This window comes from Xyrauchen texanus, chromosome 13 (genome assembly GCF_025860055.1).
Source record: "Xyrauchen texanus isolate HMW12.3.18 chromosome 13, RBS_HiC_50CHRs, whole genome shotgun sequence".
Lineage (NCBI taxonomy): Eukaryota > Metazoa > Chordata > Actinopteri > Cypriniformes > Catostomidae > Xyrauchen > Xyrauchen texanus.
The window spans coordinates 31,330,603-31,352,803 of record NC_068288.1 but is presented as its reverse complement, the minus strand read 5'-3'; the positions used below and the strand labels follow the sequence as shown (position 1 = coordinate 31,352,803).

The following is a 22,201-nucleotide window of genomic DNA, read 5'->3' as shown; positions in this document are numbered from 1 at the left end:
CTACAATCAACACAAGCAAATCAGTGGAGTATGTTCTAGGACTAATGCATTCAATAAAAAACACTGGCAGATTTAGGACACACAGATTGTACAAAATAGATTTGACATTGCTTTCACTTTACACTTCAGTTGTCAAAAACAACGTACTTATTTCTTGGAAAATAACCTCAAACACCTTCAATAATGTAAGGTGTATTGCTATGATGTCTTGATTTCAGGAAACTGTACCAGCTTAAGAGAAAATGGGAAATCAGAAACAGAGAGATCGTTCTGTCCACAAGGGGGAGTCAGAATTACATTCAAGGTTATTTTCTGGAAAGGCGTTGCAGTTTCAGTAGCTTTTACTACACAACAGTGAGAACTTTCCCCTTTCAAGTCACAGAAGTGGAACAAGAAAGTGATACTTGGGGAGAGGAAGCAAAAAAAAAAAAAAACACTTACGATGAGAGAACAAATGAGACTGCGTCGTTCATGACGCTCTCTCCAAACAGCAGTGCATAGAGATCACCATCGACATGGAGCTCGTTAAATATCGCAAGCACAGTGACTAAAATACACATACACAAACACAACACATCAATGTATAAAAGTGTTAGTTCACCAAAACATTTTCAATTCTGTCATCACGAATTCATTCCTCATGTTAATGCTCCCTAGTCTTTTCTGATCCACTTAGTAGTATACAGCTTGATAAAAAAAAAATCAAGCTTCCATGCTTTCAGTTGTAGTTCATGTAGGACATCCTAAATTTCAACACCACAACAGCAGTAAATTGTTACCGTCCAAAAACAGAACAGAGAGACAAAAGAGGAAGAGAGATTATCTCTACCTGGATCTGTGGCAGATATGATGGCACCAAAAAAGAGACAGTCTGTGTAGTAGAATTTGTCAGTGAGTTGACCCAAAACCTGCATCAGTTTGACCACTCCATACATGAGGTTTCTTGAATACAAATCAAGACCAAAAAGAAGCATTGAGTTGTGAAAACCTAGTTAATGTTTAGAATTGCAGAATACCATACTTCTCATTCAATACTTGCAGAATGCCACATGTATAATGCACAGTGTGCAATGCAATGTGTTCAACTTGACCTTCTATTTACAATGTGGTAAAATGCTTCCAATCATTTTAATCAAGACATGAGTGACTTAGGCCGTCTCTGAGACTAATTATGACCCTCTCTTCTGGATTTACTTCTCCCTTTTATGCCCTCAGAGAATAAGTACACTTCTCACTCATTTTTACCAACCCACATGAAAAAAGTATTTTGCATAAATGAAACCTTGTCTGAGGCGTGTCACGGCTCATCTCACGGTCTCTCTGAGAACACAATTTCATGGTCGGGAAATATTCTTAATCACTTACCCAATAACAAAACAGGAAATGGCAGTGCCTAGGAAAGCATATGTTATGATTGATCCCAGGTTTCTGAAGAAATGTCTCTGGAGGAAAAGGGAAGAGCATGTTATTTCTAAACATCACCTAAACAACGAGATTCATAAAACTTTAATTAATATGCAGTTCAGTCCAAGATTCCAACATGTGAATATTAACAGCAGTACTATAAAATATGTATACAAAATCTAATAAAAGACTCATGAACAGAAGCAACAATACTGAACCAGGAAGTTATATGACATATGTAGTTCACAGGGTCACACTAAAATAGAAGCTAGAATAGAAATGTCAGGAGAGTGAGGACTTCACTATAGCCTTCATCTTGTTACTTGACCTGACAAATGCTGCCATTTGGATTACCCCATTTCTTTCCCTGAGCTTCTTTAAAAAGGAAGATACAGAGATTTTTCCTGTGTGAGTATCAGTCACAGGGTGCTGTGTCACTCTGTTGCTAAAAAACTCAGCAACTACAGGATCATTTGGCATTTGGCTGATTGCTCAAACATACGATCGCTTCATTTGCTGAACTACACTGTTCTCTAAGGCAGTGCAATGATTAGATGGGAACTGATAGTACTCTATGAGATTGTTTTTGTTGTGTGTGTGTGTGTGTGTGTGTGTGTAAAACAATCAGTGTGTTCAATTAAATAACAATACCATTCAAAATAAACTGCAGTCAATTAGGATCTAAAATCTAGAGTTTTGTAGAAGGTTTTGTAAATGCAAATATAAAATTATACATGTCTCGTTTAAAGTATTATTAGCAGTTCTTTACAGATACAATTTTTCAGAAATAAAGTAGGCTAGTCTCTACAAGCCTTCATCCTTGGTGTAGAAGACCCTGAACAAAGAACACAATGTCTTACATTAGAATGTTCGAAAGATATACATGTACTGTATAATATACTGTATGTGTGAATGGAGTCTGGCAGTAAACCATCAATCATTTGATTTATGATACTATGATCTACAGAAGTTGGCTCCGTAACAGCAGTCACATTTTAAAAAATGAAAAATTCTGTCACCCTCATCCCATCATGGATGTTTATGACTTGCCTTCTGCTGGACACAAAGATTTTTAGAAAAATATCTATCTAGCTCTCTTTGTCCATCCAATGCAAGTGAATGGTGACTAAAACTTAAAAGCTCCAAAAAGCACATAAAGACAGCCAAAAAAGTAATCCATAAGACTCGTGGTTAAATCAGAGTCTGAAAGGTGTGGGTGAGAAACAGATTTATTTAAGTCCTTTTTTACTATAAATACTCCTCCCTGCCCAGTAGGTGGCAATATGCACAAAGTATCATGAGAATCACCAGAAACAAAAGAACAACAAGGAGAGAAGAGAGCACTTAGGAGGGCTGATGAAGTGGACACACACACACATGTTGTGTATCCATGTTTTATGGGGACTTTCCATAGACATAATGGTTTTTATACTGTACAAACTTTATATTCTATCCCCTAAACCTAACCCTACCCCTAAACCTAACCCTCACAGAAAACTTTCTGCATTTTTACATTTTCAAAAAACATAATTTAGTATGATTTATAAGCTGTTTTCCTCATGGGGACCGACAAAATGTCCCCACAAGGTCAAACATTTCGGGTTTTACTATCCTTATGGGGACATTTGGTCCCCACAAAGTGATAAATACACACACACACACACACACACACACACACACACACACACACACACACACACACACACACACACACACACACACACACACACACACACACACACACACACCAGATAAATAAAAACTCTGCCTAAACTGAAAGGGTTTAAGTGGCAGGGCGGAGCCGGGTCGTGATCCTACACACCCGGTCCCATATTAGGCTAATCAAGCCTCTGAGGTATAAAGGTAGACTGCAGAGGATCATGCGGGAGAGAGAGATCGTTTACGGACAGGTCCGTCATGTGTGTACTTATGTTGTCTTATAAGTTTATCATTAAACTATAATTTATATTGAGAAGCCGGTTCTGGCCTCCTCCTTTCCATTGATCCCTTTACAGTGTATTCTGGGGATGAAACAATACAAAATGTGTGTGCCTATCCCAAAATCAGAATATTCAGAACAACATCTGCTGATACAAATAGTTTGGTGGTTCTGCTTTTCATGCTACCTCGTTTCATAGGAACTGGTTTCATTTATAAGCAAAAAGCACATTATCAACTCACATTTAATGCATTTAACTGAATTCTGCATAACCTCCTGTCTGGCTCACAATTGTTAATATTTCTAATTTTTTTTATGTTTTTAACTCACATTAACTGAATTCTAAATGATGAAGCTTGTCCATTTTTAGCTGGACAACAGATTCCACTTGAGCTTCAACAAACTCATTACATTCCTTGCAGTGTTGAGCTTTAGGCGAATAATCAAATTGGTAAAACTGTTAAAAGTTATGACAGTAGTTCCACCTTTTGATGTTCTAGTAGTGCAAAGTTTACAAATTGCAACCCTGCTGTCATTGTCACCCAATTCAAAGTATTTCCACACAAGACATTTTCTTTCATGCACAGGACAAGTTGTAGTCTAATTGTCTGACAGGTTTTTCACCCCCTTTTGATTAACTGGAAATGATCGTCCCCGATCGGTTCCGATAGCTCAGATAACAGTTTTTAATTCCTGATCAGATGATTGACCGTGTGCATCGCTAGTGCATTCCCGACCTTAAAAAAAAGACAGCTCACAGCTGACAAAATAAACATTCTCGGAGGTTCTCTAACCTGTAAGCCTCATCAAAAAATAAATCAAGTGTTACAAAGGGTGGAAACAATGTAGCCTTGTCTTTCATCTCTCTCTCTCTCTCTCTCTCTCTCTCTCTCTCTCACACAAACACACAGCTGGAAGAACCCCATTCCTCTCACTTCCTCGGGGCATCCCTGCTCACTCAGCACAATTTGCAACTTCACATCAATCTCTGACAGAGGCACATGAAACATGCGGATAGGGTGTATATATTCTGCATGTGCTGAAGGTGCAGTATGTGAAATAATTAGTAATACCTGCAAAGGCAACTTACTAATTTAGGGTTAGAGATTTGAAGAAACCATAAACATAAAACTTTTGTGCCTAATTGGTCTGACTAATGATTTTTGCTGCACTGGTGATAAAAAGGAATTAATGAAATACTAGAGAATGTTAGAAGTTTTAACAAATAATAAGAACTGCTGTCATTACTCGTTTCATTATACTACTACTCTGTGAACGTCCTTGTGCCAAAAAATTTTTTACTGCCAAAGAGCTATATAATATCAATCAAATCAAATCACTTTATTGTCACAATAATAGCTCCATAAATAGGGTGAAGCAGTGTTTCCCACAGGATTACTGGTGGGTGGACCTCGGAACTTCTAGGGGGGTCAGTGGGCATGTTCCCCAATAATCATTTTTTACATTTTAAAAGTTAAATGCATCAATCTGGTGCACAAGAGGCTCGATCTATGAAGAACAATTTTGTGCTCTAGTAGTAATTTAATCAAGACGGTAACAAACACAGTAAGCCCTTGTTTCATTGCCCACATAAGGCTTCAGCCACCCCTTGAATTCAGAGATTAACTCCCATTCTTTTCTACACTTTTGGGAGTATATTTTAGAGAGTGACATGTTAACTATCTTTTTGAATGTGTGTGTAATGTCCAAGGCTGTGTGTATTTGTACTTATTTGTGATTGAATAAAGTAAAAGTACAGACTTGTCTAAATAAATTATCTGAATTCAGAGAGTTTATAAACAGGAATTAACTAAACCTCTGTGATAGTGAGTGATAAGACAGGGATAAGCGCATAAGAATACAAATCGAATCAAATTGTGTAAATAAAAACAAAGGAGGAGCAAACAACACAGATTATTGTTTTGTCCTTGGCAACACTGTTTGCACATGCGCAGCTCATACACATCTATGTCAGCTGCCGTGCGGTCAGCTTAATGTGCAGCTCTTCTCTGGTACTCACTGAACAGAGTAGACGCAGAGAGAGGTGTGCCTGTGGAGGGAAAGCAACCGCACTCGAGGGGCAATACTGGTGACTCTCTGCTATGGAAAGTATCAAAGATTTGTCCCAAAAGTCACTAGATTTATTTTGGGAATAAAGCCGCTAAAGGGGTCTAAAAAGTCGCTAAAGCTGCGCTCTATGGCAAAGAGCACACCTTGTTTCTAGTTCATCTTTGATATAAAGCATTTAATGTACTCATTCCATTTATATTTAGTCTTTTCCCTCCAAAATGTTTGTTTTTAGCAGCAAGAAAACTGATTCGCTGTCAACAGCAATGGAATGGCATCCGTGAATGTCATTTATAAACGTTACTAGGCAACCAGTAGTGGGAACACCCACTAGGGACCTAACCTCCAGCCACTGGCGGCAACCTGCAGTGACAATGTCGCCGGCATTGTGAATGCAGCTTAAGTTGGCAACACTGTCAGCCGACATAAGCAAGGAGACTGACAGCTAACGTTACCTAACTTACATTGTAAAAATGTCTGTAATTTAACAGTAAAAGACTGTAAAAATGCTACTAGGGCTGCACGATTTGGGGAAAATGTCATTTTGCGATTATTGAGGCTAATATTGCGATATAATAAACAAATGGTAACATGTGTCAACTTGCTTGGGTATCAAGGAAAATGCACAAATAGATTACTGATAATGCTGAAATGTGTATTTCTCAACTCAAACATACACTCACCTAAAGGATTATTAGGAACACCATACTAATACGGTGTTTGACCCCCTTTCGCCTTAATTCTATGTGGCACTGATTCAACAAGGTGCTGAAAGCATTCTTTAGAAATGTTGGCCCATATTGATAGGATAGCATCTTACAGTTGATGGAGATTTGTGGGATGCACATCCAGGGCACGAAGCTCTCGTTCCACCACATCCCAAAGATGCTCTATTGGGTTGAGATCTGGTGACTGTGGGGGCCATTTTAGTACAGTGAACTCATTGTCATGTTCAAGAAACCAATTTGAAATGATTCGAGCTTTGTGACATGGTGCATTATCCTGCTGGAAGTAGCCATCAGAGGATGGGTACATGGTGGCCATAAAGGGATGGACATGGTCAGAAACAATGCTCAGGAAGGCCGTGACATTTAAACGATGCCCAATTGGCACTAAGGGGCCTAAAGTGTGCAAAGAAAACATCCCCCACACCATTACACCACCACCACCAGCCTGCACAGTGGTAACAAGGCATGATGGACCCATGTTCTCATTCTGTTTATGCCAAATTCTGACTCTACCATCTGAATGTCTCAACAGAAATCGAGACTCATCAGACCAGGCAACATTTTTCCAGTCTACAACTGTCCAATTTTGGTGAGCTCTTGCAAATTGTAGCCTCGTTTTCCTATTTGTAGTGGAGATGAGTGGTACCCGGTGGGGTCTTCTGCTGTTGTAGCCCATCCGCCTCAAGGTTGTGCGTGTTGTGGCTTCACAAATGCTTTGCTGCATACCTCGGTTGTAATGAGTGGTTATTTCAGTCAAAGTTGCTCTTCTATCAGCTTGAATCAGTCGGCCCATTCTCCTCTGACCTCTAGCATCAACAAGGCATTATCGCCCACAGGACTGCCACATACTGGATGTTTTTCCCTTTTCACACCATTCTTTGTAAACCCTAGAAAAATCCCAGTAACTGAGCAGATTGTGAAATACTCAGACCGGCCCGTCTGGCACCAACAACCATGCCACGCTCAAAATTGCTTAAATCACCTTTCTTTCCCATTCTGACATTCAGTTTGGAGTTCAGGAGATTGTCTTGACCAGGACCACACCCCTAAATGCATTGAAGCAACTGCCATGTGATTGGTTGATTAGATAATTGCATTAATGAGAAATAGAACAGGTGTTCCTAATAATCCTTTAGGTGAGTGTACAAACTAGCAACAACAACAACAACAACAACTATAAATGCAGTGTTTTCAAAAATTACAAAATTAAATAACATCTTTGCATTACTGCAAACTTGTTATTTTCTCAATATTACACCTAAATAAAATGGAACAATAAATAAGAACATACAAATTTTCATGATAATAAAAATAAGACTGTCCAAACAAACAGGGACATTTAATCATGTAACATGTACTTTCTATAAACTCTTTTGAAAAGGAAACTGGATATAAAAGTGTGGTTCACTCAAATCACTAAAACGGTTGTTGTTGTTGTTGTGTTTTTTTTTTTTTAATTGACCAACTGGTATTTCCAAATCCTCTTTCTAAAAAGTTCTACTTATCGCTGGTACCTCTTGTCCAGTGTGTGGACGTGGATCATTTTCTGAAATCCCACTTTGCTAACGGTGCATCATGTCTCTTTACATCTCTGTGAAGACTTGTCATATGGCGTGACACTCGCAAACACTTCTGTAATTGTATTTTGTTTGGCTTACTAGGCTTTTTAATGTAGATTTAGTCAATGAAAACGGTTGACAGTTTAGTAATATTTTAGTAACATTTAGTCATATTGATATTTTAGCCACTGAACACTGTAAACATTTTAACCATAAGAGTATTATTGATAAGCATTTGTTAATCTTGTCTATCCAAAATCATTATTACAGAAAAAAAAAAAAACTTTCATTGATTAAAGAGTATTAACTGTAAAATATACAGTAAAATGTTTTCATATATTTGAATTTACATATCAAGTAGTTTACAATAAAATCTTGTAAATAAAAAAAAATTATTTGGAAATTGTGAATACATTATTTAGATGTAAAAGTATGATTTTCCGTATAATTGTTTAACGAGAGAGTACATGTACTTCTTACAGTAAATTATTACAATAATTGCAGTAAACAAATAAATAAAAAAAATAAAAATATCGGGCGTTCCCACAATTCCCTGCATGGACGATCATATTTCATTATATTTTATGGGAATAGTTATGTTTCTTCTTAGTTTTAATACCAGTTACATACATTGGGGTGGTTTGTTTTATATTTATTGCAGTTTAGCTGTTTACTGCATTATTGAAATTTTACATGTGTTAACCCAAACAGTGTTTGCGTGGGTGCAACGGAGCACTGTCTGTCTCTACATGTTTATTGGTCATTGCTCCTGGAAGAGCCACTATTAGTGAACTTCATTCATCAGCTTCCAGTTTTTTTTTTTTTTTTTGTAAAAACAACAGGATTTTCTTTACCGTGTAGCTAATGTTAGATTAACATTATCAATGATACCTTCTGCAGAAACAATATCTGTTTGCTGTCGTACATTTATAATTATACAATTTTATTTGGTCTAGTGGATAACTGCAGTGGATACTGTAACATAAGTTAATGTTACTTACCTCAAATTATGTTGTGTCCTCAAAATGCCTTGATGTCTCATATGCAGCAAAGTGGTTCCAGTGCGTGTGTGTGTGTGTGTGTGTGTGTGTGTGTGTGTGTGTGAGCATACGTGCATAAATGGGGGGGCTCACTGACTGGGAGTAAGAGATGCTTTGCCAAAGCAACAGTGCCAAAGCAACAGCGCAAAACACTATGTTAGAGAACTTTTAAGTTATTTTAATTTTGGCGGGACAAATTAGAAGATTAGCGGGCTGCCACAGTCTAGGTAATTAATGTGAAACACTGTGAAGTAACATTGTAAGCTATTAAATAAGAGGTCATGAGCAACAATAAAGCCAAACACTGAAACCAAACTTGGCTATACAAATTATATATGAAAAAAAAAAAAAAAGAAAGGTTAAGGTCTAATTGCAAACATCTGGGTTATGGCATGTTAAATACAAATTAAAATATTTACAATTCAATTCACACAAACACTGATACACTTTGGAAGGTGCCAGTGTAACACAAGAGCCGGAAAGTTTGCATCATCAGCTTTTAGTCTTTGTTGATCATAAGCATGAGGTCTGAATCGCACGTCTCTTCTGCGGTTGAACTTCCACTTAAGGACAACGGCGAGAGAAAGAGATCAGGTTGGCTTACACTAGATCTTCTCACAATTTCATAATGCAACAAGATAAAGAAGAGCCTTCACGAATGAATGCTCTACTAAACAAGCTAAATGAAAGCAAATCTCTGATAGAGAAAGCTAAATACAGGAAAGGCCCAGCTCATAATGTCAGTCATACCTTTTTGAGGCTGTATCCAGCATTAAAAATGATGGGAGGCAGCAGAATGTTGAAGAACACCTCTGGGTCAAAAGTCAACTGCAAAAGAAAATGTAATTTGTACCTTTTTTAAAGATTTCTTCCAAAAGACTTACTCCATTCCTCTAGATTTAAAATAAAATGTCATATTTAGTAGCTAATACAGGTTCACATATAATAGATAATACAACTGAGCAAACTTTAAAATGTAATCGTTATAGCCAAACACATTTTTTTAATTTGGTTGGATAATAAAGGGCTATATCAGCCAGAAATTTAAATTCTGTCATCATACACTTGCCCTCATGTTGCTCCAAACCCATATGACATTCTTCCATGGAATACAAAATTTTAATTTTGAAGAATCTCTGAGCAGATCTTTTCTTACAGTGAAAGCATTTAGGGGCTACCAAGCTTCATCGAAAAGCTTGCCCTCCCCTGCAGCTCTCAAATCTTTTTAGAGTTTCTTAGTTGTACAACTGAGATCAATGCCTTTTTGCCCATTTTTGGAGCTTGTCGGCCACTGGTCACAATATGCTTTCATTGTATGGAAAAAGAGCAGCTCAGAGGTTCTTCAAAATAAATAATTTATAGTTCAACAGAAGAAAGGCAGTCACACAAGTTTGGAACGAAATTAGCTTTAATAAACAATGAACTACCGGTACGTCTTTAAGGAATGAAAGGACCCCTCTTATTGACTTGCAAAAAGTGCACCAAATGTAACAGTTCTGAAAAGGCACATGAATTAAACAAACCTCAAAAAGGAAAATGAACCTTTGACTAACCTCTTCTACAGGTTTAACGGAGATAACTGAGAGTATAGTTGCTGACGTACCTTGCGGAGCATGTCGTTCTGTTCCACATTGTGGATCTCTCTAGAGTTGATCTCCCCCTTGAGCGTGTACTCAAAGAACTTTCCACTAACATTGAGGAGAAGTGTGCTGACAGGACCCTCATTTAGAGAGCAGCTTGGAGGAGTTTTATTGTGATAGCTTGTGGAGGGGATGCCATACCGCAAAATAACACCCACCAACAGACCTGCACACAGACAGACAAATCATCACTCACATACACATATGGCTTTACAACAATAACACTCAGGATGAGACTTCTGTCAAATAAAAAACATGAGCTCTTCAATTGAAATCTGGAAAAGGCAGGGATTATACACGGAAATGCATAAAAATCATATTAAAACAAATTACAAAGGTGTAGCATGTAATTGTTCTGATGTTAAAATACTTCCTATCCCAGCATAATATGCAGAGACAACCAGTATGGGCTGAAATATGTGCCACCAGAAACTGAATTTGAACCATTTATATTTGAATTTGAATGGCTAAACTTGAATAATTGCATTGAAAAACTGAATTTGAATCACATAATTTGAAATTGTATTGTTTAATTAAAATTGAATTTATTCAAAAACTGAATCTGAATTGTATCATTTGAAATTGAATTTATTCGTTTGGAACTGAAGTCCAATAAAATTTGATCCTCACTGAAAATTAAACTCTCTATATATCTTCACATTCACTTCTCACAATTCAGATTCAGTTCTCAAATTCAATTTCAAGTTACTGAGACAGACATCCGGGTAGTTGGAGGATGAAGGAAGAGCAATCGAGTGCAGATCGATAGATAGCGTTCATTGGCGCACAGAACTCCTCTTGGGCCAATCAGCACCAATTTTTGGAGCACAGTACGTTACCGCCATGAAACAAAGAAGAAGTGCTTGCCTGACTTGCGTGACCACCACCACCATGGATTCGGCTGGGACAAATACGGTAATGAATTTTTTTTTTTACGATCTAACGATCTTTTGTTTAACTGTTGTTAATGTTATAGCTATTTTGTAGAAACAGGGAAATAAAATCTTTCTCCGGCGTTGCAAACAGTAGCTATAATCCCACGTTTTATGGTAGCCTACTAGCTCTTGTAACAACATTTTTGCCTGGTGTTTATTATTTCTAAGCGTTTGCCTCTTCCTCCGGTGAAAATGTTGTTGCAAGCGTAGCTAGTGTTAGCCGCCGCCAAGTAGACTGGTCATGTCTTCAGTGTGATTTTTTCCGATAACTTCTCCTCGTGGTTGTCATTGTCAGAGTAGCGTTACTGAGAGGGAGAGAGAGAGAGTAGTAAGCGTGTAAGTTATGTGTCGCTGTGTTTGGCAGGTGCTAGCATAATGTAAGGCCATAAACTTCAGGGCAATTACACCATAGCACTAGCCCTATTCATTTGAATTGAATGCATAAGTTAGTTAATTCCGTTTGACTATAACACAAAAATAGCACATTTACACTTGAAAGAAAGCGATACAGCTTCCTGCACAACAGAGCAGTGCAAGTGGCTGATGCCATCACATGTAAAAAGGTAAGGTGACACTGTATTTTTTGGACACTGTAACTGTAGGCTAAATTATGATGTTAAATTAATGTTTATATTGTGCCCCTTTGGTTACTTAATCAGGCAGATTGCTTGTCTTCATCTAGCCTACATTTCATCTTCTTTTAGGGGATTTTCATTATATTCCATCATACCTAATGTTGGGGATTATTAAATTATTTCTATTCTATATTCTGCCTTAACATGTGTAGCTTGTGACAATGTGGTCAGTCACAATTTCCCTGTTGGACAAAGAGAAGCTAAGACAGCAAAGACCCACATAAACACAGTTTGGCATCTCAATCCTGTGATGATAGCCTTACCTGTTTTGCTCACAGCCATAGGATAAACGCCAGATTTATACTGCATATAGATATGTTATGGTTATGGACCACAGAAATGTGGACTTAATGATCTTCTTTGTGTTAACTTATTTTCAGATTCCTGCTGCTCCAGTAGCTCTGATCGACTTCTCTGCTAAAGCCAAAAAAAAAAAGCTTGACCGTTCTATTGATGGCAGGACAACTGAAAACCAGGTTGGGAAATCACTTTCATGCCCAAGAGTGAAGAGAGGGTCAGAAACATATGCTAGTTTTTTGAGACTTTAAGCAAAAACTGTCCAAGGAGTGCAGCACTGATGGCTAGGGAGCCTTACTACAAAGAATTCATCCCCAAATCTAGTATGCTTCCTAAAACTGTTCTTGAATACAGAACACCAGAGACTCTGCAGCTACCCCCAAAGAGCTTGGAGAGCTATGCCAGGTATTCCAGCTAGAAGAGCTCATCATGTCCCAGGTCCAGGCTGTAGAGAGGGCAACTCGAAGTCAGAGTGCAAGCAGGATTTGGTTTAGGCAAAGAGCTGGACGCATAACTGCTTCCAAGCTGAAACAAGCTATTAAGACCAACCCCAGCAACCATCCAAGAGCTTGATCAAGGCCATATGCTACCCAGAAGCATATAGGTTCACCACAGCCGCTACAAGGTATTTAGGGTTTGAATTAGGGTAAGGCAGAGGTAAGGCCTCGTGTAAACAGTGTTTATGTCCAGAAAAGAAACACTGACAACAGAGGGTATAATTTGGATAAAAAGAAGCTTGTCTATTAAGTAAATGTATCTTACTGGTGGAATATTAAATGAAATGTATAGTAACACATTGCTTTGGTGCACGTTAGTTATTAGTTATAGGGTTATAAGACTATGGTTATGCAGGAGTAGAACTAAGTATAGGGGTTAGGAAATGGCATTTAAATCACTGAACTGGCTCTACACATCCAATACTAAGTAATCATTTCCTTTTCATGTTTTGCATGTGTACTGTGTACAGTTATGGATGCAAACATGAAGCACAAGCCAGAGGAGTCTATGAGAAGCTGATGGGTTGGGAGCATGCAGGCTTCTCCTGTATGGACAGTGGTCTCTGGCTGAACCCCAAGTGGCCATACATGGGGTCCTCCCTGATGGGATTGTTGCTTGTGACTGTCACTGGAACTGGCATCTGCAAGATTAAGGTAATATTACAGTCTCTGTTGTAGTAAAGTCCCTAAATCTCGAGACTGAGTGCGTGTCTCAAGTCCTAAACTGAGCAAAATGGCAGAAAATATATTTGTTAATCTATTGTTCACGTGTCCTTCTCTCTGTGATTTTAGTGTCCACACTCTCACCAAGATGAAGCCAATCTGCGCTTGTGTGCTGGGGAAAAGGGCTTCTGCCTCATCAATGATGGGGATAATGTCATGCTGGACCGGACTCATGACTACTACTTCCAAGTTCAGGGACAGCTTCACATTGTAGACGCTGAGTACTGTGATTTTGTTGTGTGGAACCACAATGACATTTTTGTTGAAAGGATTTTGCCCGATCTTGAACTTTAGGATGATGTTAGGCTTTTTAGAAACGGTATACTTCCAGAAATACTGGGACAGCAAGTTACAAACTCACATGTGTAATGTAATGAAAGGATCCAGGCACTCTTGAAAGTGGGCTGTGTGATATTGCTGTTATATCAATACGGTTGTATGAGACAAGATTACATTTTGACTATTGTTATGAGTGTGGTCTTTGTGAGTTCTGGCTGTTGTATAATTTAAATGAAAAGATTAAATGCCATTGAGAAGACAGAATTATACATGGTGGTTTAGTTACAAGATTAGATTTTTCAACAATTGTTATAATAACAAGAACATGGTGTGCAATAACAGATTAGAATCCATTTCATTACATATAATACATATAGCCAGTACAATTGGACTAGTGGATAAAAGTATTACACTTGTTGAAAACATATTAACAGACTGATATGTGTCGGGGCTCAGGTACTACTACTCCATGTCCTCTTACTTATCATCATCAGAGCCAAGAAGCAGGGATCAGGTATTGGACACTACATGTGTGAGGGCTCAGGTACTGGACTGACTGATTATTATCCCTCTCCCTCCTCCTTACTCCAATGGGACAATAGACTCCGAAAGATTAGACAAAGCTAGGGCAACCTAAAAAGCCCCAATCAAGTCCATATTAGACTACCGGTAACTTAATAAGCATTACTAAGTAAATGAGCATTTAATGACAACCTAATGCTATATAAACACAGACACACGACCGCAGACGTACGTTAAAAATCAACTTTTTACGGCGTTGTTCTGTGAACTTTTTACATTTCTCACCTTTATGAGTGACAATCTTCGGTACTCTATAAAAACCCTTTCCCTTTTCTCGATTAGAACGATTGGAGCAGCCGTAAACTACACAAAACATTGGCATTTTGCCAGACGGCAGATCCTCAGCTATTTCACTTCCTGCCCTCCATCTGAATTGCGCGCTCTCGCGATGCAGCAGCGTGACGTCACGTGAAACCAACCTATGAGCGCTATCTATCGATCTGCGCTCGATTGCTCTTCCTTCATCCTCCAACTACCCGGATGTCTGTCTCAGTAACTTGAAATTGAATTTGAGAACTGAATCTGAATTGTGAGAAGTGAATGTGAAGATATATAGAGAGTTTAATTTTCAGTGAGGATCAAATTTTATTGGACTTCAGTTCCAAACGAATAAATTCAATTTCAAATGATACAATTCAGATTCAGTTTTTGAATAAATTCAATTTTAATTAAACAATACAATTTCAAATTATGTGATTCAAATTCAGTTTTTCAATGCAATTATTCAAGTTTAGCCATTCAAATTCAAATATAAATGGTTCAAATTCAGTTTCTGGTGGCACATATTTCAGCCCATACAACCAGCCATTCATAGCTTGACACTGTGTTGCTTACAAATGATGTGATATTATGGCAGGACAACTAGTTTAAAAGAGTGTTTGGGAAACCTGTTTGGAAACAATCATTTCCCAAATTTAATTTGGTGCTGCTACTGGTGCAGAAATTACACTCTTCACTTTTAAATATCAGAATAAACATCCAGTTCTGCAAGTTGATGGAGAGTTATGCTGGAGGGTGTTTTCTGTTGGAGGGTATTTCCATACTAATAAAGTGCCAGGGGAAGTCAACAGTAAAACAGCATGCGCTACATCTCAGAACAAATAACTTGTCTGTAAAAAAAACATTGTCAAAATACAGACCTACTTTAACATGAAAACAAAATAGTCCTTATATTTACTCATTAAAGCAGATTCCAGGTCTTAATGTACACAATTCACCACGATTTAATAAATGCTTACCTTTTAAATACTTCGTCGAAAAATAATAATTTGCTCCTCCTTTAAAATGACTTTCCTTTATGGCTTATGTCACCTAGGCTGCAAAAGCCATTGGTAAATGTTAACCACTAGACAAACAGCCATTTACACATTGTTTTAGTCTACGGTTGTAATGCAGCTTTTCTAAACTCTTTCTAAGAGTAAACACAGTAATTTAATGCTAGTTTACTTACTATGTAATAATGTTACAGCAATAATACCAAATACCAATAAATCAGAAATAAAAAAGTGTTATCATAGAGCATAACATTGCCTGTCGACTTCTTCAGCAGTCTTGGTTCCAGAAGTGTTTTTCCTGCTCATTTTATTCATTGGGGTTACTTTAAGGTCTTTATAAAAGCATTCTAAGCCATGTACCAAACCAACCAGCTCCAAAGTGAATCACAAGATTACAAGCTTTGCGGTTACATTTAAACATTTTGCCATAAATAAAGACATAGAATTTAACCACTGGAGTCTATGTTAATGCTGCCTTTACGTGCTTTTTGGGCCTTCAAAATTCTGGCCACCATTCACTTACATTAAAACTGAGATATACAGGACAGAGATATTTTTCTTAAAATCTTTGTGTTCTACAGAAGAAAGGATAAATGATATGAGCAAATGATAAGAGAATTTTCATTTTTGGGTGATCCTTTTTATTCCCTATGGATAAAATTAAGTACTAGCCCTTTTGTGTCACATTACATAAGTAAAAGGAGTTATAATGCTGTTTTATGCGGACTTCAATACCATTACATAAATAACGTAATTTGCATTTTGTATGAAAGTATTTTTACAGGCCAGTGCCAGGATCTTTGCAAAACATGTGGTATACCAGGAAAGCCTGTGTACAAGCACAGGCCCTTTGTTGTAGAGTGAGATAATGTAGTAGTAATATATATAGCATCGAGGGGATGAGATTGAAAATGGCCAGAGCTGTTGTATTAATCATGTTTTCTTCCAGCAAAGCATCTCCTATTTCCATAACAGCAAGTCTAATATCTGCAGTAAAACTGACTTAGAGGGGAGAGAGGTGTGAATGCACATATGGGTGTGTGTATGAGTGTAACAGAATAGAAATCCCAAGAGCTACTGTGGTCATCAGTGTGTAGACAAGGTATGATTTCCAGTTCTAAACTCAACATACAGAAGAGCGATTTTACACTTGAAGGACAAAAAGGCACATTCACACATTAGCTGAGTGCCTGTGTGCTGCTAGGCTTAAATGAGCATGAGCAGGGCATTAGTAATTGGGTTAGCAAAAGCATCACATTTAGAACCAGGCAAAGACAATGAGTGACCTCAGATACCTTCCACCAATCAGAATCTGGCAAATGTAGCTTAGTGTTTTTATTTCCCCATACTGAGGAGTATGTTACAGTACACCGAAGCGCAACAGAAAAACACCACTTTAGTAGGAGTGTCTGTTGTTCTCCAGGGACAAAGGTGGTGGTTGCAGAAAGCCCCTGATAGTCCTTTCTAATGGAATTAGCATCGAATTTCTGTGTGTGTGTGGGGGGGGGGGAGGGGGGGGGGTGCATTCCCCCTCCTCGCAAATTCTGTGAAGGGGCGATCTGTCCCCCCTCTGCTGTACAAGTTGGTATCGTCCAACTATAGTGCAATGGTGCCTGTTAATCTTCTGAGCTGACCAGGATGGGCCAATCACAGTCATTTACTTTTACTGAAGGTGGATTTTTAAAAAATGCTTTTAAGATTATTTTCATTCAAAAGGTATGACTCCTTGCAATTATCAGGGGATTTTTTTTTTTCAAAATTTATGTTCTGACAAAACGTTCTGACATTCAAATGCAAACCAGTGCATTGATTCTGCTGACACGTGGTACCAGTTACCTTTCTCAGCACAGGCTAGGATGGGCCAGTCAGTCGTTTATTATTACTGGATAAGGATTTTTATAATAGTTTTACACATACTACTGAGTGCTGAGGCAGATTTCCATTCACAGGTATGAATCCTTGCAATTATCAGTTTTTATTAAAAATAACTACACATAGATTGTCTAGGCTTGGTCTTAAAGACAGACCCACCTGTGGCGATTTCAATCAGAAGATGGAGACACAATCCATGTTTTTTTGGGGGGGTGTTAAGATCCAAGAATTTTGGTTGAAAGTTCAGAGATGTATGTGTGATATTTTGGGCACTCAAATTTTACTTTGTCCCTGACTCTGTATTTTGGGTGATGGGGCGGTAATAACTTTGGGGAATAAACACATAAAAACTGGGTTCTGACAAGTCTCATGATTGGCAAGCAAATTATTTTAAGGGGATGGAAGTCTAATGGAGTGCTGTCATTTTCGTAGTAGTGCGTGGAAACGGAGAGGGTGGCAGCTTCGAGGTGGCGGCAAGTAGAAGGCTGGGGTTTTAGGACTTATTTGTTTAGAAATGGGGCTCTTTGGGGGACTCTCAGAGAGGGATGTGGATAGTGTAGTTTAGTTTAATTGTTTATTTTTATTACATTTTCGTTTTGTTTTCTTAGTGCATGTGTGTTATGTGGGACCACAGGGGTGTTCGTTGGGGGTCAGGGTGGGGTTAGTGATTAGGGAGGGATATTAGTGGTGCTTGGGTTTTTCTTTGTTGTGCATTTATGAATCAATAAAAAAAAAATTTAATTGCAAAAAAATAATAACTATCCAGTGTTAAAATGTCTGTGTGACAAGGAGGCCAGGCCGTGAGGGTGTGCACCCAGCGCTGAATCAGCTCAATCAGTCTGGAAAAAGAAAAAGAGGAGCCGAGGATGCCAGTGGGGGTGGGTTGGGGGGGGGGGTCTCACATGCCTGTGTCGTTATGTTTCAGTTCAGCATTTTACATTATAATTTTACGTTAAGTTCTGTTGACTGTTCACTCCGGTTTTTGCTTCTTCCTTGGTACTGCCATTCCCATTCATACCGCCACAGTATGCAATAAAAAATAAAAACATCGACTTAAACATGAGATTTAAATGTGGATGCATGGAGAATTTGGTTTTCAGAGCATCAAGTGACCCATGCAGGAAGAAAATTGTGTCTCATAAGACAAAGTCAGTGGCTGACAACATGTGCAATGTCTGTAGGTATGTTCCCCACACAAAACTATTGTATGAATTTTAAAAACATTAAATCACAAGAGTCAAATGTTGAGTCAGTGGAGATGTTAAAGCTGTCCTTAGAAATTATTATTAGTTTCTGGGTGAGGAAAGCAGACAAGGAGGTATTCCAAATGAGCAGGTAAGAATTGTAATTTTCTGAAAAGGTTATGTTTCTGAATATATGATACACAATGTATAGGAGTATACTATACCATGAATATGACTTTCTATTTATCTGTGCATTCATTTGAACTGTTATTATGCACTTTATTTTGGAACATAACCCTCCTTTGTATGGTTGTGTATGATAATGCATCTAAAAAAGCAAGGCTCCAGAATGTGACCAAAAATAATTGATTGTGACAATTTAAGATCTAGTCGGCACTGGCGACAGGTGGGCTGTGCGAGTTCATATGCAGTTTCATCAGATATCTTGTGAGTTATTGAATACATTTTTAGAATGCGCAAATGTCTCATGTGTATTTCAGGCTTCTTTATAATTAAAAGTCCCATATTGTGTACCAATTTTTAATGTTGTTATTATTGATTGGGATTAGAGTAGCACAATAAATTCAATTTGCACTCTTGTAGTGTCTGTGGCCATCCAATAACAGTAAAGAAAGACTAAGGCAGTATTTTAAAACAATTAAAATTGTACACACATATACATACATAAAAATATCAAGCTTTTGACAATTGAGGGACTTGTACACAACTATTACACAAGGTGCAAACATTCATTGATGCTCAAGAACACAACACACTACTATATTTATATAAAGACATGGGTGTTTACATGCTAGAAAATGTTCTGATGGGGCAATTTTTATAGATAGGAATGTGGAAGATAAGATCCGCTGAATGGGTGTGGAGTGATCCGGATTGGTCTGAGATCAAGATCAAGAGGGAACACAGGGTACTGGATCTAACCTCTCTGAAATTCTCATTGGTCGATGGATGCCCATTTAAGAATGCATTGCAGCAAACTTTTGGTCAATGGCAGATCATTACTTCGCAAACTCTTGTGTTTTTTTCTTAATGGCAACCTCAACTTACATACATTCTTTTAAATCAAAAGTATAGCAACCATTATATCTTTCAGAGATTCCTACATTTGTCTTAATTGTTGCTTGGTAATTGTGATTTAAAAAAAAAAAAAAAAAGCCAATAGTGGTTGAGCTATGCCGATATCTAAAGAGCAGGGTGGCCGATATAATGCTGATATGCGCGTGTGTATATATATATATATATATATATATATATATCTATCTATCTATCTCGCAATGATAGCCAATGAGACAGGCCTACATGAAAATTGTTGCGTGTACATATTTGACACGGCACTGCCTCAACATTTACAAAATACTATTTAAAACAGAAAATGTTCAGGCATGAATGTACAAGTGTATGCAGATGATTCGGTGCTGATCATGCTGAGGGTTTTGATTTGGGTTAGATTAAAGAACAACTACTTCTCTACAGATCACTAGTCTATGGTAAAGCATTTTGCCCTGGCCTTCCTTGAGCTGACTACTAATGAAGTGAGTAACAGAAGCAACCACATCATTTAGGCCTATGTGCCATCAAAATCTACTGTGTGAGATATAGCTCTATACTGGTCGACTCTTAAGACCAAGAGTCCCTTTTAAAATTGATGCATGTCTGCTAGTGCAACATTGTGTACAGCCATGTCTGCAGCATTAATTTACTTCAAACTATCCATTCTAGTGTATGCCAAGCATATGTTTGATCAGTTATGTTACAGTAAACTCATCCAACCTCGAGTCACATTACTCAAATGAAGTATGGAGACCTCAACAGGACTTATGACAGGAACCAAAGCACAAAATCCAAGGTAAAGCCCTGGAATTACCGAGTAAATCGAGTTAATTTCCGACACATATGCAATACCAAAGCTATCCTAATCCTTGTGTCGGATTGTATGGTACATTCCAGAATGCGAGTGTCTTCTACATCCATCCAAACAGTCACTTACCAAAACCAATACGAATACAACATAGGCAGCATATGATAGTCTACTTAAAGACCATATTACAATATGATGACATTCGGTCCATATTAGCACTCGCTCAAGCTAGCAGGCTACACAGGCTCAGTCATATGAGGCTTAGCAAATGGTTTACATGATGGCTGTGTCTCAAACTTGTAAACTGCCTACCCAGACAGAAAATGCGCAATAAAAAATACGCTATGCCAGTGATGCCTACACATGAGTCAGCTCAGCTGAACGCGCCCACGACGCCCAAAAATGTTGTCTACTTGGTCGGTAGTAGCTCACTAGGTTGAGACACGGCCGATGTTTTTAATGCACTACGCTACGTTTAAAAGACTAATTTCTCACCGTATATCATAGCCAGCCCGGTTTCGTGCAGGAAGCGCACTCTTCTGTGTTTGAAGAGCCATATTGTGAGGATAGTGAGCGTCAAAAGCAAAATGAATGTGAGTAAATTCACGCTGTCCTGCCTGTGACTTTCCTCTGCCTCTTTCTCCGTGGCAAGTTCCTCCATGCCGCCGTCATCCGCGCTTATCCGATAACCTTGGCTTAAAATGCAAATTAAAATGGGAAATAGTGAGCTTGCTCCTAATATATATGATGTCCGTGGCTTTGGTGCTGTGACCGCCTCCATGGTGCAGGATGCTGGCGGAGGGTTCCCTCGTTCACTGCCTCAGCTGCGTCAGGTAGAGTTGGTAGGAAAAATGAGCAGAACGCAGCTCGTGCTCTTAAAGACAGACGCAACACACACACACACACACACACACACACACACACACACACACACACACACACACACACACACACACACAAATACAAATACAAACTCAGCAAAAACAGGGAAATTTAGTCTCTAGATTCAGTAATGTGAATATAAAAATCTTCTCCAACATGTAATTATCTGTGATTGACAATTGGCATATTATCATGAATTTAAGGATAGAACAGTAATGGTTGCTAAAAGGTGGGTCTTAAAGGTACAGTTCACCCAAAAAATTATTTACTTGCCCTCAAGTCATTATAAACCCTAATTCTTTCTTTTTTTACTTACTCTTTCAAACTGACAAGCTGAAAAGGACCAAAATGCTATAAAGGTAGTCTATAAGTCTTTTCAAACCACACAATAACTTTATGTGAAGAACTGTGTGAGGAACAAACTAACAATTTATTTATTTATTTTTCAAACAATGAACCAATAAAAACAAGACACATGAACATGGAGGAAAAACAGTACATCACATGACCATGAAACAGGAACTAAACTTTTCAAAACAAAAGACATGAAATACATGAACACACACATTAAACATTACACACATATTGAAGCAAAGCTTTAAAACACACAGAGGCATGGCTTGGCAAAACAGGGCTTGGAGCATGGGATCATGGCAATGGCAGAGGAAGGTGGAGCCATGAGAGGCTCGAGGGGTGGAGCCTTGAGAGATTTGAGGAGCGAAGCCATGGAAGGCGGAGCCGTGAGAGACTTGAAGGGTGACACCATGGAACTTGGTACCCGGAGA

General features: G+C 38.3%; 1 protein-coding gene across 2 annotated transcripts in view; it reads right to left on the bottom strand.

Annotated features, from left to right (window-relative positions):
• The window catches only part of LOC127653884 (sodium/hydrogen exchanger 7-like), a 52,401-nt gene extending 30,959 nt beyond the window's left edge, over positions 1–21,442 (bottom strand). Inside the window, exons 1-6 of one of the 2 annotated variants that reach the window (XM_052140699.1) lie at positions 21,030–21,442; positions 10,341–10,543; positions 9,488–9,565; positions 1,366–1,442; positions 830–942; positions 442–547 (exon numbers count right to left, since the gene is read on the bottom strand). In XM_052140699.1, the coding sequence (XP_051996659.1) occupies positions 442–547; positions 830–942; positions 1,366–1,442; positions 9,488–9,565; positions 10,341–10,543; positions 21,030–21,315 (863 nt within the window). In that variant the 5' untranslated portion in view covers positions 21,316–21,442. The remainder of the gene's footprint in view (positions 1–441; positions 548–829; positions 943–1,365; positions 1,443–9,487; positions 9,566–10,340; positions 10,544–21,029) is intronic. The other variant, XM_052140700.1, reaches the window with a different exon arrangement.
• Between the last annotated feature and the right edge of the window lie 759 nt (positions 21,443–22,201).